Source organism: Triturus cristatus, chromosome 3_1, assembly GCF_964204655.1.
Source record: "Triturus cristatus chromosome 3_1, aTriCri1.1, whole genome shotgun sequence".
Lineage (NCBI taxonomy): Eukaryota > Metazoa > Chordata > Amphibia > Caudata > Salamandridae > Triturus > Triturus cristatus.
This window is the reverse complement of record NC_140583.1, coordinates 726,990,407-727,010,340: the sequence shown is the minus strand read 5'-3', so window position 1 is coordinate 727,010,340 and position 19,934 is coordinate 726,990,407. Positions and strand designations below refer to the sequence as shown.

The 19,934-nt window shown below is 43.6% G+C and overlaps 1 protein-coding gene and 1 pseudogene across 1 annotated transcript in view; one reads left to right on the top strand and one right to left on the bottom strand.

Annotated features, from left to right (window-relative positions):
* EPS8L2 (EPS8 signaling adaptor L2) overlaps window positions 1-19,934 on the bottom strand; it is a 353,890-nt gene that overhangs the window by 200,637 nt on the left and 133,319 nt on the right. Inside the window, exon 2 of the mRNA XM_085644863.1 lies at window positions 1,910-1,972. Coding sequence (XP_085500989.1) covers window positions 1,910-1,953 — 44 coding nt within the window. The 5' untranslated portion in view covers window positions 1,954-1,972. The remainder of the gene's footprint in view (window positions 1-1,909; window positions 1,973-19,934) is intronic.
* The window catches only part of LOC146860873 (uncharacterized), a 33,610-nt pseudogene continuing 32,625 nt past the window's right edge, over window positions 18,950-19,934 (top strand).

Here is a 19,934-nt window from a genome sequence, read left to right as displayed (position 1 = left end):
TCAAGCATGGCTGAACAAGGGACATGAAGCAATGTTGGCAGGTAAACAGCATTTACATCACATGAGCTACAACGCATGTGATTACAACGCGATTGTTACAATGACCACGTTGTTACAACGCAAGCCATTACATTGCAAGTCATTTCTATGACTTGTTGTAGGGGGCGCGCTAAACTAAGAAATAGTATAAGTTACTACTCCTACACCTTCCCTACTGTTGCACATGTTGGAGTTGGAATAGTAAATTATACTATTCCTAAATCCAGCGCGCCCCCTACAGCAAGTCGTAGAAATGACTTGCAATGTAATGGCATGCGTTGTAGCGCATGCTATGTAACATCGCATATTCATGGTGGTATTACAGTGTTCTCTTGAACACTGTCGGATGTGTAAGAGCTGTTCCTTCCGGTTAAGAAAACAACTTTTTCACACTTTCCTGTAGTCCAGACCAAAAATAACAATTGGATATTGGTTCAAGTAATGCCTGGTTTCAGGAATACAGGTCTCGTGGCTCATGTGAGGAATTGGTTACTGGCTCTCTGGCTCCAGGAAGAACTATCGAACAGAGGTGGGGGGGCCATGGCCCAGCTGGCCATGTATCCCATTGGGCATTTCCATGAGGGCTGGAGCTGTGGGAAGCCGGTTCTGAAGGTATTGGCTGCTTCTAGCCTGTATCACTTTTTCAAGCTCCCCGAGGATAATTTCACGAGGCGCAGTTGGGCCTTCAGGAAGGGAAGAGAGAGAAGCAAAGAAAGAAAGACAAAGAGAGAGCGGGAGAGTGTCAGAGAGAGAGAGGCTGGTTTGAAACAGAGAGAGTGAGGCTGATGTGAACATTTTTGGCGCGGCTACTTTTGGTTCCCAGTTCAGCCCAGTAGGCGCTCTGGCTGTAAGGACCAGCTTCTGGATACACATCTTCTTCCTTAGCAGTTCTTAAGCTTTTGACTTCTCCAGACTGCCAGTTAATCACTACTGAAAGCTGGAGACCTAGCACCTAAGCAATCTAGAATTTGAACTTCAAAACACCACACAAACATTTACAAACAAATTCACAAAAAAATATGCAGAAAGCGAATCTTAATTAGAAGGTTGGATCGTTTCAAAATGTAGAATTATTGTTAAAAGGTGAATTAATACAGTGTGTATTTTCTTGTTGTTCCTAATCTATGCTCTCTTTTTGTCATGTATGCTCGGTTTTTGTTACTACTTACTAATGTTTAAATTGAGGCCACCCATTGTCCATAGTATATGCGCTCTGCTGCCCTTACTCTGCTCTCACGAGATAAGCTAAGCCCACCAACTTAATTTTAACATCCAATTTTTACATTCCAAACACAGTTACAGTATTATTTTAATTTTGCAGTTTTTACGTTTGCTTTTTTATGTATCTATACCTTATAAATCTACTAATATTATTTTACTTTCTAAACATTCGCGGACCCCAGTTTAAGAACCGCTGCTCAAGCTTACATAAGGTTTGTGCGAAGGGTTCAGGACCGTAACTCAGGCATGTACTGTCTTACAAATTGTCAGCTGTCTGGGTCATGTAAGGCCAACCTTCCAGGCTAAAGGTCATACGGATTAATCAAGGCCGTCTTTCATAATACGCTCCCTTGGGCTCAGATAAGGACAACCTTCCTGTATTTGGCCCTCACGATCAGAAAAGGGCTCATTACAGGACAGTATTAGCTTAGGCAAGGAGTCCAAGCCAACTACCGTAGATCCATAGCTGCGTCAGCCTGGGAGCTGTGAACTTGCCAAATGTAGAACATTTAGCACTTAATTGCTGATCAGACAGATGCTACTGGTAAAATCTGATTTTAAACGATATTATTAACATCTGAAATAAAATCACCTCCCTTATCCCATCCCGAAATACAGGGGACACTTGTGAGTAAACATATGTACTTACTTTGGGGAGCCAGGGTAGCTACTTGCGGATCCAGATTGACTCATGTTTCCTCAAGGCATTCAACTGTGAAAGAAACAAACACTTAATTTAATAAAATATTTTATTATAACTCTAAACCTTTTTTACTCTAAACCTAGAAACACACTTGTGAAATTATTACTTTCCAGTGTTCACTCCCTCTTCCCCATAAATTATTGAATTCCACAGATCTTATAAAGGTTTTGTGATGTCACTTCCTGTGATGTTACGGACACTTCCTTTTGATCTCACTGCTTACTGGAAAATAGATATAAATGTGACAGTGATTTGCCGTGGGCCTCTGGGGTTTTGAAAGTCAGCCTTCTTTCACCCTTGTGACTTTTGACCTTGTGGCAGCTAAAGTAGCAGGGTCTTCTTTTGATGATTTGTACAGAATGAAGAAGAGGTCCTCTGGACATTCTGGCTCGCCCTTATGATTGGCCTGCAATTTCCAATGGGGCCAGTAACATGAGTTGTTAACCCACTGGGACTATGAGTAACGCAGTAACACCACAGGCCCACACAATTTCTCTCAAAGTCCTTGGCTGCTCAAAGCAGTCCTTGATCCTTTTTCAATCCATTGCACTGTGACTCCAACAAGCCGTATCATTTCATGGCCATATATGAGACGCACCCAAGTCTCTAACCATATGCTGGAAACAAGCTGGGAACTTGGATTAACCATGGACGCAAACTCACCCTCAACGAAAACATTGTCAAACAACAATGGCCTGGTACCCACTCACTCTTCTAAAGAACGTCAAAGCATTTCTTCCAGAAAGCGACTCCAGAACTGCTGTTCAAGCCCTTGTACTCTTGCTCTTAGATGGTGGTAGCCCCTTACTCCATAGCCTTCTATGATCCCCAATGGCACTCCTTAAGAGCACCCTACACATCGCAGCACTCCTTATCCAAGGCCTGGAAAAATGTGATCACATTACCCTCATTCTGATGTAACTCTATTGGCTCCTATTGCCGACGAGCACCATCTTCAGAACCAGCTGCATCATTTATTAAGCCATGATGGCCAGCACCAATGCTTATCTTGCAGAAAAGCTCACTATCTCTGGTGATTCTGGGTACACTCGCAGCCAGGATACCATCAGACTGCAGACTAAGAAGTGTAAAAAAGAAAATATAAGGCAGCATGCCTTTTCCTTCTATGACCCCAGGATCTAACAATAGCCCAAAATCCATCAAGACCGCCCCAACACAGCTACAATTTGTGAAAGCTTTGAAGTAACACCTTTTAAAAGAACACTACATCTCAGTGTTCTGACAGCCCACAAACCAGCTATCACGCACTGATTTTATGCTGGACTTTGACCACATACAGCTATACTCTGCGTTCTGGCTACATTTGCTTGAAAGAAATACCACATACATACATAGAAGCAGCTGCTATATTTGATCAGTGGTTGGGGAAATAGGTTTGCCAGCTTAGAGGACGTAGTCAGTTCATATCCAGAATCTATAGCTTTTAGGACACCGTCCATAGAACTCCAAAAATACTTCTGGGTAAAGATGACTTCAGGCCGCACGCTGCTTGCTCCATAGCTGCCATATACCCCCCTGGTGTGAGGGATACTCTAAGCAAAACTAGTTCTTTGGGAGAGGAGTTGGCCTAACGGCTAGGGCGCTCGACCTTGGACCTGGGGAACTGGGTTCGAGTCTCTGTAATGACGCTGAACATCCTGTGATTCTGGGAAAATCACTTAATCTCCCGTTGCCTAACAAAAAAATGAATGTGTGTCCTCATGTAACGTAACTGGTGCTATGTAAAGCGCTCTGATACCTGTTTGGATTCGGGTCAAGTTCGCGCTATATAAAACTCTGCATATATATTTACAACACCACCATACATAACAGGACATGTACATCTGTACATAAAACAGCAAAAGTGTGATCACAAGTCCTGCCCCACTTAATGTCATTGGCTGAAAACACTTTTTTGGCTGAGTAAACCATTTGCAAGAAGCAATTTGATCAGTTGACGTAGAGGTCTCCTTGCCCCTTGCCACTTGATTTGCACATCACATTGTGTTTTACTGGGATCCTTGTAGAAAGTGCCCCTCAATGGCATCATCCTTCTCACTGGCCTTCAAGAATACTGCTCCTGACCTCAGTTACTATCTCCGTCTTCCTCTTCCACTCTACAGCTGAATGACACCCTTGACTCCTGTCTCAAGCCACTTGAAAGGATCCTGTCTTCTCCCATACGTTCTAACTTAAAAGTAGGTATAAAGGTTTTATTATCCCTGGTTCTGCCTGGATGTGCTTGAGGTCCTTAGATTTGATGTGGTGTCGCTGTCTTGATTTTCTTTCTTCAAATCATTATGTGTCAGAGAACTAACTGGTATTAATGCTTGTATTTTGCTTATTCAAAATATTTGTTAATAGAATATGTCAAACAAAAACATGTATCTTAATATCTACATTATGAATTATTTAAATTTCACAAGGGACTGTATCTGTTGTTGTGCAAATTACTCTTTTTGAGAAGGGAAGTTAAACCCTCTCCTCTGTCATCCCAGGCCACACTTAATAAGAGAATGGTGTGGCGCAGCGGCCAGAGTGGCTGACTCCAGAGCGCAGCGATCACCGTTCGTTCGCCGGCAGCACCCAGCTCAGCATCATGTAATTCTGGGCAATAGCTCACTAAATCTACCCGACTGCCCCAGAGCCTTGAAACTTTAAGGGGTGATATGTTCGCGCTTCACAAATATGTAATATTATATAACTACTGTGGAAGAAACCGGGGTTCTATTCTCATAGCTTTATTGGGTTGTAAGACAGACTTTGAAGGACTAATAGCTTTGTTTACAAGTGCAAAATCACTTTTTGAATTCAGAAAAGTTAGTTTTGTAGTTGTGAATACATATACTCAAACAAAGCTTTTAGTGTGAGTAAACACTCGAGCAGAGGGGGAGCAGTGGGTGGGGAGTAGGCACTACGCAGTGGGAATGTCATGAGAGTTTGTGAACACGAACAGACTTACATATTTGTGATTTTCCCAAACTGTCGTCCAACCCTTCCCTTCTTGGAAAATTAGGTCAGCAGCATTGTTATTGGCAGAAGTAAATCACTTTCCAGATTACAAAGGGGGAGGAAACGCCTCCAAAATTGGTGAAGAATAAGGGGAAGAGGGTTTTTCAGAGAAGAAAACCACAGTTATATATTTTCCTAAGAAAAAAAGAGATTCACGAAAGTTCTCCAGGAGTAGGAATAGTCTGTAAAACCTGTATGAATTAATTTTAAAAAAAAGCAGAAACCTGCAGTTGTACAAGGTAAGTCATGAAGGTGCAGATTACAGGTTTGTTTTTGTAAATGAGGCCTCTGTGTCTGAAGTGTGAAGGGCATACGCAGACCGGGTGGGCCTTTGGCCTTTATCTGCCATAAAGCCTCTCTGTTTTTATACTTTTACCAAGGACGAGTTGACCTGAGCATGGTTAATGTTTAGCTTTATTACTGCATTCAGTTACTAAGTGCAAGAAACATGAATCTAAATATTTCGCAGAGGGCCAATGTACACTTAGATCATGTGACTTTGAAATGGGAATAATATGTGTATGGATTATTTAAATAAAGTGTCAACATGGTGTAGTAAAATGATAAATTAGTCTTACGTGTAGAAGCATCCTGAGTTCTGTTGTTATTTGAAATGTTGCTTCTTGACCCTTTCCCTAACATACTGCAGTGTTTGAGTGCTGCATGACATTTCGTCTTGAATACCATTTACCATAAATGTACATCTTTTCATCTTTTTGATACATTTGCCCAAGTTTAGACTCCAAGTGAAAGTACTAGTGTGTAATTAATTACAATTCAATCTCATTATTAGACCTGCGGGAGCCAACACAACCTACACTTTCAACTAAGACAAAGAGAATGAGCAAAGATCTATCTTATGAGATCCGCCATTTTAGAAACCAGCATCCTCCTATCCATCTAACTAACCTGGATTAATAGAATATCGCGGTCCTAGCACAACACATTCAGAAGACCTCTGTAATGCACCATCTTGTAGCAGATAGAGTACATATGTACTGCAATGGGCAGATATTCCTTCATGTGTAGATTCCCTCTTATTACGCTTTAATTCATACTTCTTCTATCATTGCACATCTTTTAGCTGTTCACTGTGTATCCCAGGTCCTTACCTCCTCATCCCAATACGTCCCCTCTGATTTCAAGGCAAATGTCGCTGCTCATGCACACCATGCGCAAGCAACAATGACACTTGTCTATTCCACCCTACACCCCCTCCTAGAACTATCTCAAGCTATCACTATATATACCTCTACTCCACATTTTTTACCATTCACATCTTCTCACCGATACTCCTCACACTCAACCACAGCAGTTCGACAAACACTTGCAACAAGTCTAGCCAACATAACTCACCTCCTGTGCATGCTCTAGCACTAGCAATGATCACCCAGCTCTATACGGATGCGCCAAAGAAGTACCGCACTCCCAGGACAAAACAACAGCTCTTGATCGAAACTTGCTGCTGTGTCTGAAAACTAAAACCTGACAGAGATCTGACACAACACAGCCACGAATGTCATGTGATACCACCCCTGAAACAAAAAGGGCATTATTGTGTAAAGTGTCCCAGGGGAGCAACAGGTGAGAGCGCCTGCTTTTTTGCGCCCTCTTGTATTAAAATTACTACAATCAGCAGCTGTGGAACAAACAGTGTGCACAGACGCTCCACTGCATAGTGGTCACAGGAGCAGCCCGTGCAGGTAAGAGCAGTGGGGCCGGGTTGGAGGGGGGGGGGGATGATTCGGCAGACGACCACGAGGGAAAATTAAATAAATAAATAATTTTCTCTTGTCGTGGTCTGTCGAAATCTTTCCCCGCCCCCAACCCCTCCACCCCACCTCTCTTACCTGCACGGGCTGCGGCTGAGTGGTCAAAACAAGAGAAGGGTGCTACATCAGACAACACTTCTGCTGCAAGCAAGTGTAAACGTGGGAATTGCCAAGAACAATGCCCTCATAACATTGTATAATAGTCCGGAGCATTCTAATTCACACAAGTAAAACAGTATAGCAAACAGTTGCTTCCATATTACAAAATATACAGCATAAATATGATTATCAATAAGTACATGCTTGCACTACTTGCTTATTCTGTATTGGTGGCGTACAGGTGTGAATTCGGACACTGGTGATGTTATGACGTAGTAACAACTTTGTGACCCTATAATGTAAGGAATTCTGGTTGTTCTGATGAAAACTCACATGGACAGTGACATTAACTTGTCTTTCAATTCCTGCTAGGGTGTCTGGCTCCTGTGATTTCATCCGTGATGCCTTTAGGGGTTGTAATTGCAATGCATTCTAATGATCCACAACTGTGCTGAGTAATGTCATTCTAAAGTGTGCTTAAACATGTATTCTTGCTGCTGCACTTAGGCGGAGACCCCAAACTGCTAGCCCTTAAGATGTAGAGGTACATACTTTATGGTCAGTAGGAGATGCTCAGTCAGGGTTATGTGTCAGCAAGGCAGGGGTACCCATTTTTAATGCTTGTTGAGGTAATGGGGTGGGTCGCCACTGGGATGCCCCAGGTTATGTTCAACTAATTGCATTGGGGGCAAGATGATGTGCATACATGGGAGTGGTGGTACTAGACCCCACCCCCCACGGGAGGGGTGGATATGTTATGCAATGTCACCAAGTAATTCCAACAACTTATGTATATTTGTAAACTGGTGCATAGTATTGAGTAGTGTGTGTGTTTAATAAATGTACTCTTACTTTTATAAAGCAAAGTATAGACCGGACAATCAATTATTTCTGCGCACCTGCACATGGCGATTACTAGCCCACACCACCTCCCTTGAGTAAGCCTCAGACTGCTCTGCAACACTTCCCTCTGAGAGTCAGGCGCTACAATTGAGTGTTTGGTTCTCAGTGAAGGACAAATGTAGTCATGTTATTTGTGCAGGCCTCACAGATGCTGCCTCGTTTTCCAACACACTTTCCTACGGCAGCATGAGTCCATGGTTGCCTTTAGAACAATGCATTATAAGTAACAGGGTGCATGTCCATGTGTGGCACCCAGTTATAGGTGATCCATGGTGCAGACAAGGATAGTGGCCCTTAACGTACTGCGGCCAGTAGTCTTCTGCTCTTTCCTCATGCTAAAGGGCCGGTAACATCTCATTCCTAATTTAAGTGAATGCCTGGTACTCTATGGTACTCTATAGCGACCGTAACAAGAAAAGTTATCAGACTTTTTCTTTACAACTAGATCAATGAATAACCCAACCCTGTGCTAACACTATATTTCACACCAGCCCCTATATGCCTTAAATGTCTACCATGAGCATCAGACATCAACAGAAACATGTACACAACAAATTAGGCAAAACATATTTCAGACATGCCACACAGTTGGGTGTCAATGTCTTCAACACTTCCACTAAATTATAAGAAACATGAACTTTGAGCACAACATATCAAGCAGAACACTTTACACACCTGTAGCACTGCACAAAAACACCATTTAAATAATTTAAATGGCTATTATTTTGCCTACAGCAGCACTTACCATACCAATAAACAACATACAAAAGAACACTCCTAACAAAAAACTCTTAACGCGTTAGCCAAGACCTTATGGTTTTACTTAAAATATATATTCACAAAATACTTATAGGGGCTTGAGCTAGCGCTCTTCATTGGTTGGGCTGTTGTTGCGTCATTCATAATGTGTTTCCGTCCATTATGACATACAGCATGGGGCAATACTCAGCCCACTTCTGCCACTGGCTACCTTCCCTCTGAGTCACATCATTCTGCTCTTTCATTCACCCATACTAAATCGTTCCTTCTCAGTGCCAGGAACTACTATGGCAATGTGCGCTTTTTAAGACCAAAAAATGTCTTTTTTATATTAACAAGTGCCTGGCAGCTCCCACAACAACAAAGCTTTACAGAATGTCTAACAAAATAAAGCACGCAATGGCAAAGCCCAAACGCTGGCAGCCATTGCCAGATCTGTTGGCTTGGCCAGTGGTTGTTAATTCTATATTTATGCATTAATAGACGCAGTGAAATGTTTCTACCTGGAGACGCGCATTTTCTGTGAGCAGCTGGCTAACCGTTCTCTGTCATCAAACTGCCTGTCCCAGGAGACCTAGGTACCAGGTGTTTACCCAACACAGGTGAATTACCGTGCAGCAGCGACAACAACTGCAATTATACCGGATGATATGATACAACCAGTGTGCTAGGTGCAACCGAAGGCTCATGCCTCAGATAACGCAAAGTTTATGAAGCCTCTGCACTACTCTCGACAGACACCAACCGATAGAGCACTGATAAAAATGAAGACAAAAAGATGAAGCGTCTGCCTCTGGAAGACGGAGACCCCTAGAACAAGGGAGGGCCGCCTTTGGTGGGCCCTAGTGCTATCTGTGCTTGCAAACTTAGCTCACACCGATGTGTCATGGCTACTGGTCGGAATTTAGTTTGTTTTAAAGAAACAATCCTCCAAAGATAGTTGTTTATTCCTGAAAAAAATAAAGGGCTTTGACACACAAAGAGTTTTCTTTGTGTGTAGGGCCATCGATTTGTTTTCCCTGCCCTGGTCCACCATGTCTTTTATGCAGTGGCGTAACAAAGGCCCCCGCAGTGCTGTGGGCCCGAGCTCCAGGGCGGGCACTCAGCATAGTACCTCCTGAGTGCGTCCCTAGGGGTGGTGGCTCCATGTACTTTGTAGGAGGGGGGCTCAAGTTTCGTTAGCCACTGCTTTCATGCCCATCCTGAGCATGAAAATATGCGTCAAAGAGCCATTCCAAAGAGGGCAGACGTTCCCTTGCAATGACCCAACTGCCCTGTAGTTGATGCGCTGCCGGTTATAGGTCTCTGACGGCGCAACTAGTTGAGGATCTGAAGTCAAAAACCTAGTATTCCCCACATCTGAATGAGGTGAGATAACCGAAAGTTTGGCTCCCTCAAATTATGGTAGGAATGCTAGGCCAAATGACCCCATTACTCCTTTCAAAAGCAAGAGTAAGAGAATGGAGCACCATCTGAGCTGGTGAAGGTGCAGTGGAAGGGGTTTATCCTTGGGAAAATATATTTTGCCTGTGGAGATCAAAAGGAAAAAAGAAAGGTTAAAAAACAAGCATTGCCAAAGCCAATAAGTCATGCCTTTCGGCTTTACCAATGCAGATCTATCAGCTGTGCAAATGTTTTTTGTCGATGCTATACATCATTCAGATATTTTTTTTTTATTGCGAATGCTGAATAACACTGACATTAAAAAAAGCATGACAGTGAGTAAGAATGGTGATGTAGCAATACACTAGTGTGATGAAATATACTTCAGCATGCCTTGCAATGCATGCACTTATATCGTGACATGGCGCTATTTTGTTTTACGTTTACCATTTCACAATGACAGATGAACATCCTGGAGCAGTATATTAAAAAAAATATAAAAAGAGTGCTAAAGTGCTTTTTTACATAAAGGAGCAAAGTAGCAGCAAAGTCCAACTGCAGACACTCAAAAAAAAAGAAAAAAGAATGCAATGGCATGGGAGCAGGGGCAGCTCATCCACTAGGGCGGGGAAGCGCTGCGCCACTACTTTCTCGCATACTACCATTTTATGTCTCTGCTTCTCGCACTGCGAGAAAGCTGAAAGGTTTTGTTGGGGTTCTGCTCCAGGGGAGGAGTGGCTTGCCCACTGCTGAGGGGGCTGACTGAGGGCCGACCAAACCAGTCATGCACACTCTGGCTTTTCTCCATGTAGGCGGCATAATGGCCTCCACATAGGCGCCTGGCTGGTCGGCGTCCCAACCAATCACAATGCTGCCATTGCAGCGTTGTGATTGACTTAGGGGAGGGGAGGGAGGGTGCCTGCTACCGGTTCCTGCCGGAGGCAGGAGAGGAGCAGACAAGAAGCAGAACCGGGCCACTGAAGGTAAGTTAACTTTAAAAAAATGTATTTTCATTTTAAATTAAATCCCCCGCGTGATCCCCCGCCCCCCCCCCCCCCACCCATGAGTCATGCCAGCTAGGACTGCATGGGCAAGCAATGGTGAAGTGGGTGAGGAAGTGATGCAGGTAAAAGTAATTGTTGACGAGCAATGGAGCAGCAGGGGAGCAACAGAGGAGCTCGGTGGGGGATGCTGAATTAAAAAAATAACAGAGGGATTTTGAGAGGTGTGGAAAGCAACAAACAAGGTGGGGAGTGAGGCAGCAACATGTAGAGTGTGGGGGCAATGATTTGAGTAGGGAAGCCGTACATAAGTGACAGAGAGCAAGAAAACACAAGCACTCCAATGGAGAGCTGAATGTGAAAGAAAAAATTGTATCTGAATTTAAGCTGGGAAAGGATAAAAGTCATATAATCAAAAGGATGGTGAAAAAGTGATGCTCCAGGGGAGAGACAATTATAATAATCAAAAGGAAAAGCACTGAATGAGAATCAAGCAAATGAGATCGACAAGAACGCTGGGAAATGGTAAGCAGTGGGCTGACCCAAAGCTCACTAAGTGCTGTGATTGTCCACAATAGGTCTTTGACAGGGGAGAGCTGAATACTCTGTGTAGGCAAGAGATAAAACGCCTATGGAAAGGCATTTCTCTATACCCAGTCACACACTATGTACAGTTATGCATACAGAAACGCCTTTGCATGGTTGTATTTTCGTATTCATTAAAATTACCAGCAAGTGTATTTAAAAATCTCTGACTGTCGCAAGTTTCCAGACATACTGGTGGAAACATTTTTGACAACTAAATATTCAAAAGTCTGCACCAATCAGGGCTGGGGACCTACGGGCTAAGATTTCCAATTTTTTTGTGCGACATGTGCCCTGTTGGGAATTTGGGAACACATGTCAGACTCTCGAAGACTGGTTCTGGCTGTGGCTGCATTACCATATGTACAGGGGTGCTTGACAGGTGTCTGAGTCTCTCCCAACTCTACCAGACTTTTCGAGTGTAACATGTAGATGACTCTACCCCCTTCATCAACCACTCTCAGGGAAACCTTCCAGTTTCCCACTAGATCTTTCCACCCCTATCTCCACGCCTGCTAGACATTCAATCAGAATGTGTTCCCTGACCTCTGTACATTTTGAATTTGCATTTTTAAAGGAAGCTTGTCAAGTTTTATCTCTTTTCCACGAGTCAAGTGCATTTCACAGAACAGGTTCTGTGACCTCTCACAAGTATTCGAAAGGCTGGCTTGCAGTGCCCCATGCTTAAGTCCAGACGAGCTCTAGAGATTCTTAAGCCCTCTTAGCAGATATCAAAAGCTAGCCATCAGTGGTGCAGCAGGTGCAGTGGTGCCTGGGACAAAGAGAGTGAAGAGCCCACTGTACCATGACCATGGTTCTCTTTCACTACTTTACACCATGGGCTCATAGTTGCCGACTGTGCCTTGCTGGTCCCTGTGCGCTTATGGCTGTAAGCATGGTATAGAATGTGGTCTTCGCTACAAATTTTCTTCACGGACATATACATGTATGTGTGGTGGTAAACATGCAGCATTGATACCACAGGTCATGACAACATAAAAGAAGGGATTTCCTGATTGGAGGAAGAGACGATTGGATGGTTTAATAGAAGTCAAAAATGGACGAATGAGAAAAAGGTGAATACACAACTTAAAAAAGTATGAAAGACAAAATAGCAGAGGAAAAACTCTTTTCCTTCATATCATAAGATTTATATAATTATAGGCGGGTAACAGTGAATAATGGCGATGTTTTCCACTGAGGGGTTCTGATTGACATCAAATAGACAATGAAAGCGAAGCTCCAGTTGTCTATGATATCACTCGGATTCCTGAGTTGAAAAGCATCCCTTTAATACACTTTTTACCCATCTATAATTAAATGCTATGCATGGCCCCCAAAATCATCTGCCCCTGCGTTCAACTGCTACGCAAGGGAACAAGAGTAATGGGGGAGCCATACATAACATGGCCTCTCCTCCCTGACCCAAATGTGAACAAATACTTTACCTGTCATTCTTAAGCAACTCCTTTCACCTTCGCTTCTTTCCTTCCTCTGCATGTAGCTGTGTTTAGTGATTGCACTCAAAGCTGGCAAGCAGGACGTGGTTTGTAGAGAGTCCTGTCAGCCTGGCCTATAAGGCCTTTATGATGTAGCAACATTGAGTAATGAGTTTTGTTATCATCTTTGCTACGTCATAGCACTGAGTTATCAAATTTAGAAACTGAAATAAATGATAGAAGCTCTCTATGAGAGCCTTGCACAACATATATATGTAAGTTGGTGCCAAAGGCTGGGGCCAGGTTCCAAGGGAACGAGGGGCCATGGCGCTCCAAATAGGGGGGTCTTTCACTTTTACACCAGTGGTCAAGGTGCTCAGGCATATTTGCCCTGCATGCAGGAGAACCCTTGTACTCTTGCTATGTCACTGGCCAAAATAGATTAACAAGTCAAAGGCCTTGAACCCACTCCTTCCAATGAAAGCCGGAAGTGAATGCTATTTAGAAGTTCTCCCATCCCCACTATGATCAATGTTGTGCATTTATCCCACTTTGTGCGTACAGCTTCTTTCTGTTCTTCCCAAGCCACGTTCACATTTTCCATCTAGTAACCGTTTGCTCTAGACCTGCTCCTTGCACCATGCTCATTTGCTCCACTTTACCGAATACCAATGCCCCTGTGTTTTCTACCCCTTTCTTTGTCTCCTACAGACTATGCAGATTTATTTTCTTTCATTTTGAGAAGTAGATTGATGTGCATGTCTTCTGTGAGAAGCCTATAGTATCAATACTCGATTTGTTATGTATGGCTCTCATAGAACGCCTCTGTCGTCTGCATCCTAATTCTGGTAACTCACTGCTATGACATAGCAACAGTTGATAAAAAAACGTTTTACTCACTGTTGCTATGTCATAAAGGCCTTCAAGGCCAGGTCGATAGGACTCGCCGATAACCTGTAAGAGTAGCGCAGTGCTGCATCTCTGCTTTGCCTGAAAGCAGAAAGCACCGCTGCAGAAGCAAGGAAGGCAGAGAAGGTGGTGGGACTTGGTTAAAGATGGCAGATACATATGTTTTTTCACATTTGGGACAGGACCCACAGGCTATATTTTTAAAGCTCCCCCATTACTCCTTTGCTTCAGCTTAGCAGTACTGCTAGGGCAGATGATTTTGGGGCCCTACATAACATAAAATCATAGATGATTGACTGTAAGTTGCTGGGATGTTTTCAACATGGGATCCTAGTGACTACATAGACAATTCGAGCCTCGCTCTTTTTGTCAGTCAGAAAAAGCTTTATTCGGGTAATAAAAACCATAAAAGCAAACATATAAAGTTAGACATCCATAAAAATACATATCCAGAAAATTAAAACCATTTAAATACATTAAAATATAAATTCATAATATATGCGGGATCATATAAACATTGTTTTAACACAATTGCCTCTTCCTAATCCTAAGGGCTCCAACCAAGAAGCTGGCAATATTAAGGCATATTTGGGAACTTGTCAACATTTGTAGGAAGACGAAAGCAGGTCTAGCTTGCTCAAAGCATTGCTCTTTCAATATTGGCTGTATATAGCGTTGACCTGAGGCGCAATAATGGTCACTGAACAGAATAGAATGTATAGTATCTTGTAGCGCGAGCTTATCGCACTAGCAAAAACCCATCTCCTCTATTTTATGTCTCCCCTGCAGTACCGCCAGTGACCAATGTAGAAGATTTAATCTAAATCTTGTCAACAGGAACAGATGATGAGGTATTGTGACAGTAACTAAATAGGGCTCCAGAGACAAGCATGTTTTAATACAATATAGGATCGGACAGTGGGCTTATGCTCCCATAATAGAAGAAAGTGCTCCTTTACCCAACTCAGGTCCCTCTTTACAATACCCTGCAGATTCTCAAATAATGCAGGACGTCTCTATTTACACGTTAAATCCTTAATATAATCGAGCCATGGAGTGTAGCACGCCCTGTCTAAAGCCAGGCAATTGTTAATCATCACTCTATTTAGAGCTAGAGCTGGGTTATGCCATATCCTAACCCATCTAAGCAAAGGTGCGAATGCCACTTGGTCAGCTATATACCCCAGGCCCAGCTCTTCATGAGGAGACGGACTGTGTTACAACTAACAACTTTCTTAAGAACTTATTCTCCACAGTATGTAATTCCCTCATGTCCGTATAGCCCCAGATATTACTGCCCTAGCTGGCAATTGAAATGCACTTCGCCTGTTAGACCTTAATAAATACCTCGACCGGCTTTGCCCCAAATCTTTTAGCAAGTCAAAACTCACAGCTGCAGCTCTCGAAAATGCATTCCTTTTGCCTTCCTTTGGGGGACCCCTGAGCCTCATTCATCAAAAAGAACCCCCAAGTATAAAAAAAACATAGGAACCCTGGATAATTCAATGCCTGGACAACAGCATTTTTTCAGATGTTTTATTGAGCAAAAAACCACAATAAGTGGTTTTGAATAGTTGGTACTCAGATCTAGGGAGATCATGAAGGCCACAAAAGAATTAACTAGCTGTTCCAATCCCACTGCGGTCCTTGATATTAGTTCTACGTCATCCGTAAACAAGAGCGCAGGTAGAACATGCCCTTGAAATATTCCTGCAAGCTGCACACAAAGTTGGGCCCACATTATATAGAAATATATATATGTATATGTATACATATATATATGTATATATATATATACATATATAGATAGATAGATAGATAGATAGATAGATAGATAGATAGATAGATAGATAGATAGATAGATAGATAGATAGATATCAACAGCAAAATGTTCTAGTATCCAAGGAAAGAAGGCACGCACACTCCCAGCAGGTAAGTTCCATATATTAGTTTTAATGAGCAGCACCCTCAAATATATATATATATATATATATATATATATATATATATATATAAAATATATATATATATATATATATATATATATATATAAAGTTCGCTGACGAAGACAGGTGAGTGACTCTACTTACCTGTATACTGACCTGTTCTTTTGCACAGCATTCTCAAATCAGAAGATTGCTCCTACCTGTCGCAAACCAGACAGTCTCCCTCCTGGTGGAGGAAAGCGGAACACCTGGAGAGCTGGATACTTAGGGGTTAAGACCCGATGATGATGCTATCCACCTAACTACACCAGCGGAGAATCAAGATATACCACCCATTGTGCTAGTGTGGTTGAGGGTCTCCATCACAAATCTTTTTGAGACTCTGGAAAAATTAATTACGTTATTCATTCTCATTGATTATACATATACTATCATGGGAAGCCGAATGAATCTCCACTTCTCCCTCCCTCTTCTATTTTATTGATTATGATCTTCTGTAGTATCCACAGGTCCAGAGGTGTACAGGTCTGGGGGCCTAATATGTATACTGGGTGCCAGCTTTGAAGTAGTAGAACGTTTAGGAGGTTTCCTCCCCCAGAGGTGTTTGGAGAGTTCCTGCCTCCCTGCCCGGGCCCCAGCTTGTATGGCGGCACAAAAGACTAGGGTTGAACAGTGTGTGAGTGTGCCCTGGCAGGGGCTTTGTGATCTGCAAGTGTAGTATGTGACAGCTTTTCTGCCCTATCAAGTGAGAGATGGCCCATCCTGCCAACACCTATTCCCCCTGTGTCTCACTATCTGAGAGAAATAGACAATGACCAGCTGCCAGCTAAACCTAGTGATGTGACCCAGCATACAGGTTTAGGAACAAAATGGACGGGACAAGAAAATGCCAACTTTCTAAAAGTGGTATTTTCAGAATTGTGACTTAAAATACAGCTTAACCATCAAGGAGGGTTTGACATTATAATTCTTTAGACACCAAACTCGACATTCCTACCTGCTCCTAATTGAAAGATAGTGCTTACTAAATGTAATAATATAAGCCACTGTCCTCCTATCAGAGAGGCATGCCTTGCAATAGTGTAAAATAAATATAGGAGTTTTTGACTACTAGGACATGTAAAACAAACGTACATGTCCAACTTTTTAAAAACACTGCAGCCTGCCCTATGGCCTACCCAACTAGTGACTTGTATGTATTAAAAAAAAGGTTTAGGCCCGGCAAAGGGTTTATTTTGCTAGGTCGGAATGGTCATTTAAACTGCATATGCAGACTGTAGTGGCAGGCCTGAGACATGTTTAAAAGGCTATTTAAGTGAGTGGCACAATCCTTGCTGCTGGCCCACTAGCAATATTTAATTTGCAGGCCCTGGGTACATATAGTACCACTTTACTAGGGACTTACAGGTAAATTAAATCTGTCAATTGTGTGTAAGCCAATTTCACCATGCTTAAAGGAGAGAACACATGCACTGTTTAGCAGTGGCAAAGTGCACAGAGTCCTAAAGGTAAACAAAAACGAGATCAGCAAAAATGGAGGAGACAGACAAAATGTTTTGGGGCAGGTCACCCTAAGGCTGACCTGTCTAAGAAGAAGCAGAAGAAGGAGAAGGGGGCAAGGAAGAGGTGAAGGCGAAGGAGAAAGGGGAGGAGGAGTAAATGGAGAAGGAGGAAGCAAGGAAGAGAAGGAGGAGAAGGAGTTTATATGTCTTCTTACTTAATAGTCAATCAAGGCCTTAGTTGAGCTACTTATAAACTGTTTCTCCTTTGTGGGGAGAGGTCTGACCAGATGGTAGTTGAATGCTAACAGGTTGAGTTTCTTCCATTCTCAGTAAGACACTTTGCCACTTTTCCTCTGGTAATTGCTCAGGCGGATCACAGGAAAAGAGACAATATTATGGCCAACGATATATGGGACACCATCACCACCCTCAACCCCGATCGATGTTATCTTCATGGTAGAGACCTGGCTCAACTCCTCCTCCACCCCGACATTGCCACTGTGATGCCCAAGGGATACAAGATGATACACCGTGACCGTACGAACAAACACGGAGGCAGCATTACCACCAGCCGCAAAGAAACCATCTGCTGCACCATCACTGAAGATGACACCACACCAATATGGAACACCTCAACATCCAACTCCAAACCGGTGGCAGAGAAACCATCAGAGGCACCCTCGCCTACAGACCCCCAGGACCACGCCCTGGCTTCTGCAACACCTTACCCAAATTCATCATCCCACTCGCCATTGACTTCAGGCACTAAATCTTCTTCGGTGCCCTCAACTTCCACCTTGATGACCCCGAAGACACAAACTCTGCCAACCTCCTGGAAACCATGAGCTACTTCAACCTCACCCAACTGGGCACCTACCTCAAAGCCAGTGCAGGACACACGTTTGACCCAATTTTCATAGCCAGTGGTAGAGTCAAGTACAGCCATGACACCAAACTCACCAAGACCAAATACCCCATCGTCCATTTTAGCACTGCAGAATCCCCATGCAATACTGCCAAGCCTCCAAGCTCCTCCCACTGCAGGTGAAAGAAAGTGACAGAGATCCAATGGGCGTATACCCTCAACACCACCCATCCTGACCCCGCAACCAACCTCGAACTAGTTGTCGAGAACCTATCAGCCTAGATCTCCAATTACGCAGACAGAGTCATCCCCATCAAACCCGCCAAGACCAGTAGATCCACCAAACAAGCCAGCTGGTATACACCATAACGCAGAACCATGAAACGCAACTGCAAACGTCCTGAAAGATGATAGAACACCAGTTAAGATCCCACAGACAGAGCCACCTTCAAATCAGTTCTCAACAAATACCATCAATGCCTAAGAGACACGAAAAGAAATGCCCTGGCAGACCGCATCAAAACCAGCTCCAACCACAGCAAGGAACTCTTCAACATCATCAGAGAGTGCTCCTACCCATGTGCCACCCGAGAACATGATCTCCCCTTCTGAAGAACTCTGAGACACCTTGGCGGACTACTTTCACAACAATATATCCACCATCTACTGAAACTTCGAACCCCGGTCCACAGACCTCTACTGCCTTCTCACACCAAATAAAGCCACTAACAACTATCCACTCACTTTATACGCACAGCCCACCACACAGAGCACCACAGCCATCACAAACTCCATCAACTCTGGAGCACCCATGGACTCCTGCTCCCACCACTTCTTCAACCTCTGGAGCAAAGAAATCAGCTGCAAACTCACCTCCATTCTCAATGCAGACATCACCAGGGCCACCTTCCCCAACCAACGGAAACACGCAGAGGTCAGACATCTCCTCAAGAAACCCTTTGCGAACTCAAGAACTACTGCCCCAGCTCTCTCCTCCCCTTCCCAGCCAAAGTCCTCAAGAAGGCCATCAATCGACAACTCACGAACACCAGGTGAACAACCACCTGCTGCACATCTCCAAGACCGGCTTCCATGTCACCACATTACAGACACCACCATGATCACTGCGACAAAATGCTGCTAAGACCTTTTAGCAGCATTCAACACCGTATACCACCACACCCTCATCAAGAGACTCCGCCACATTGGGATCCCAGGAAACACCCTCAAATGGATTGTATCCTTCCTCAAAGGACAAACCCCGCCTACCACCCTTCACGTCGGAACCCAAGAGCATAATTTGGAGCATCCCTCAAGGTGCATCCCTCAGCATCAACCTGTTCAACACTTATATGATGCCCCTGGCCAACATCGTCAACATTATATCGTACACGGATGACACCCAGCTCATCCTCTCGCGCCCAGAAAACCCCTCCACCACTAGGACCAACTTCCACAATCCCTCGACGAGGATGGATGATGACCAACTGCCTACAGCTTAACACGTACAAGACTGTAGTGCTGATCTTTGGAAACAACACTTCTCTGTGAAATGACACCTGGTGGCTTTCCGAACTTGGACCCACACCCACACCAACAGAACATGTCCACAACCCTGGCATCATCCTGGACAGCAATCGCATCATGAAATGCCAGATCAACATAGTGGCCTCCACCTGCTTCCACATCCTTCGTATGCTCCGAAAGATCTAGAGATGGATCCTTGTCAACACCACGAAAACCATCACCAAAGCCGTAGTAACCAGCTGGCTTGACTATGGTAGCTTGCTCTATGT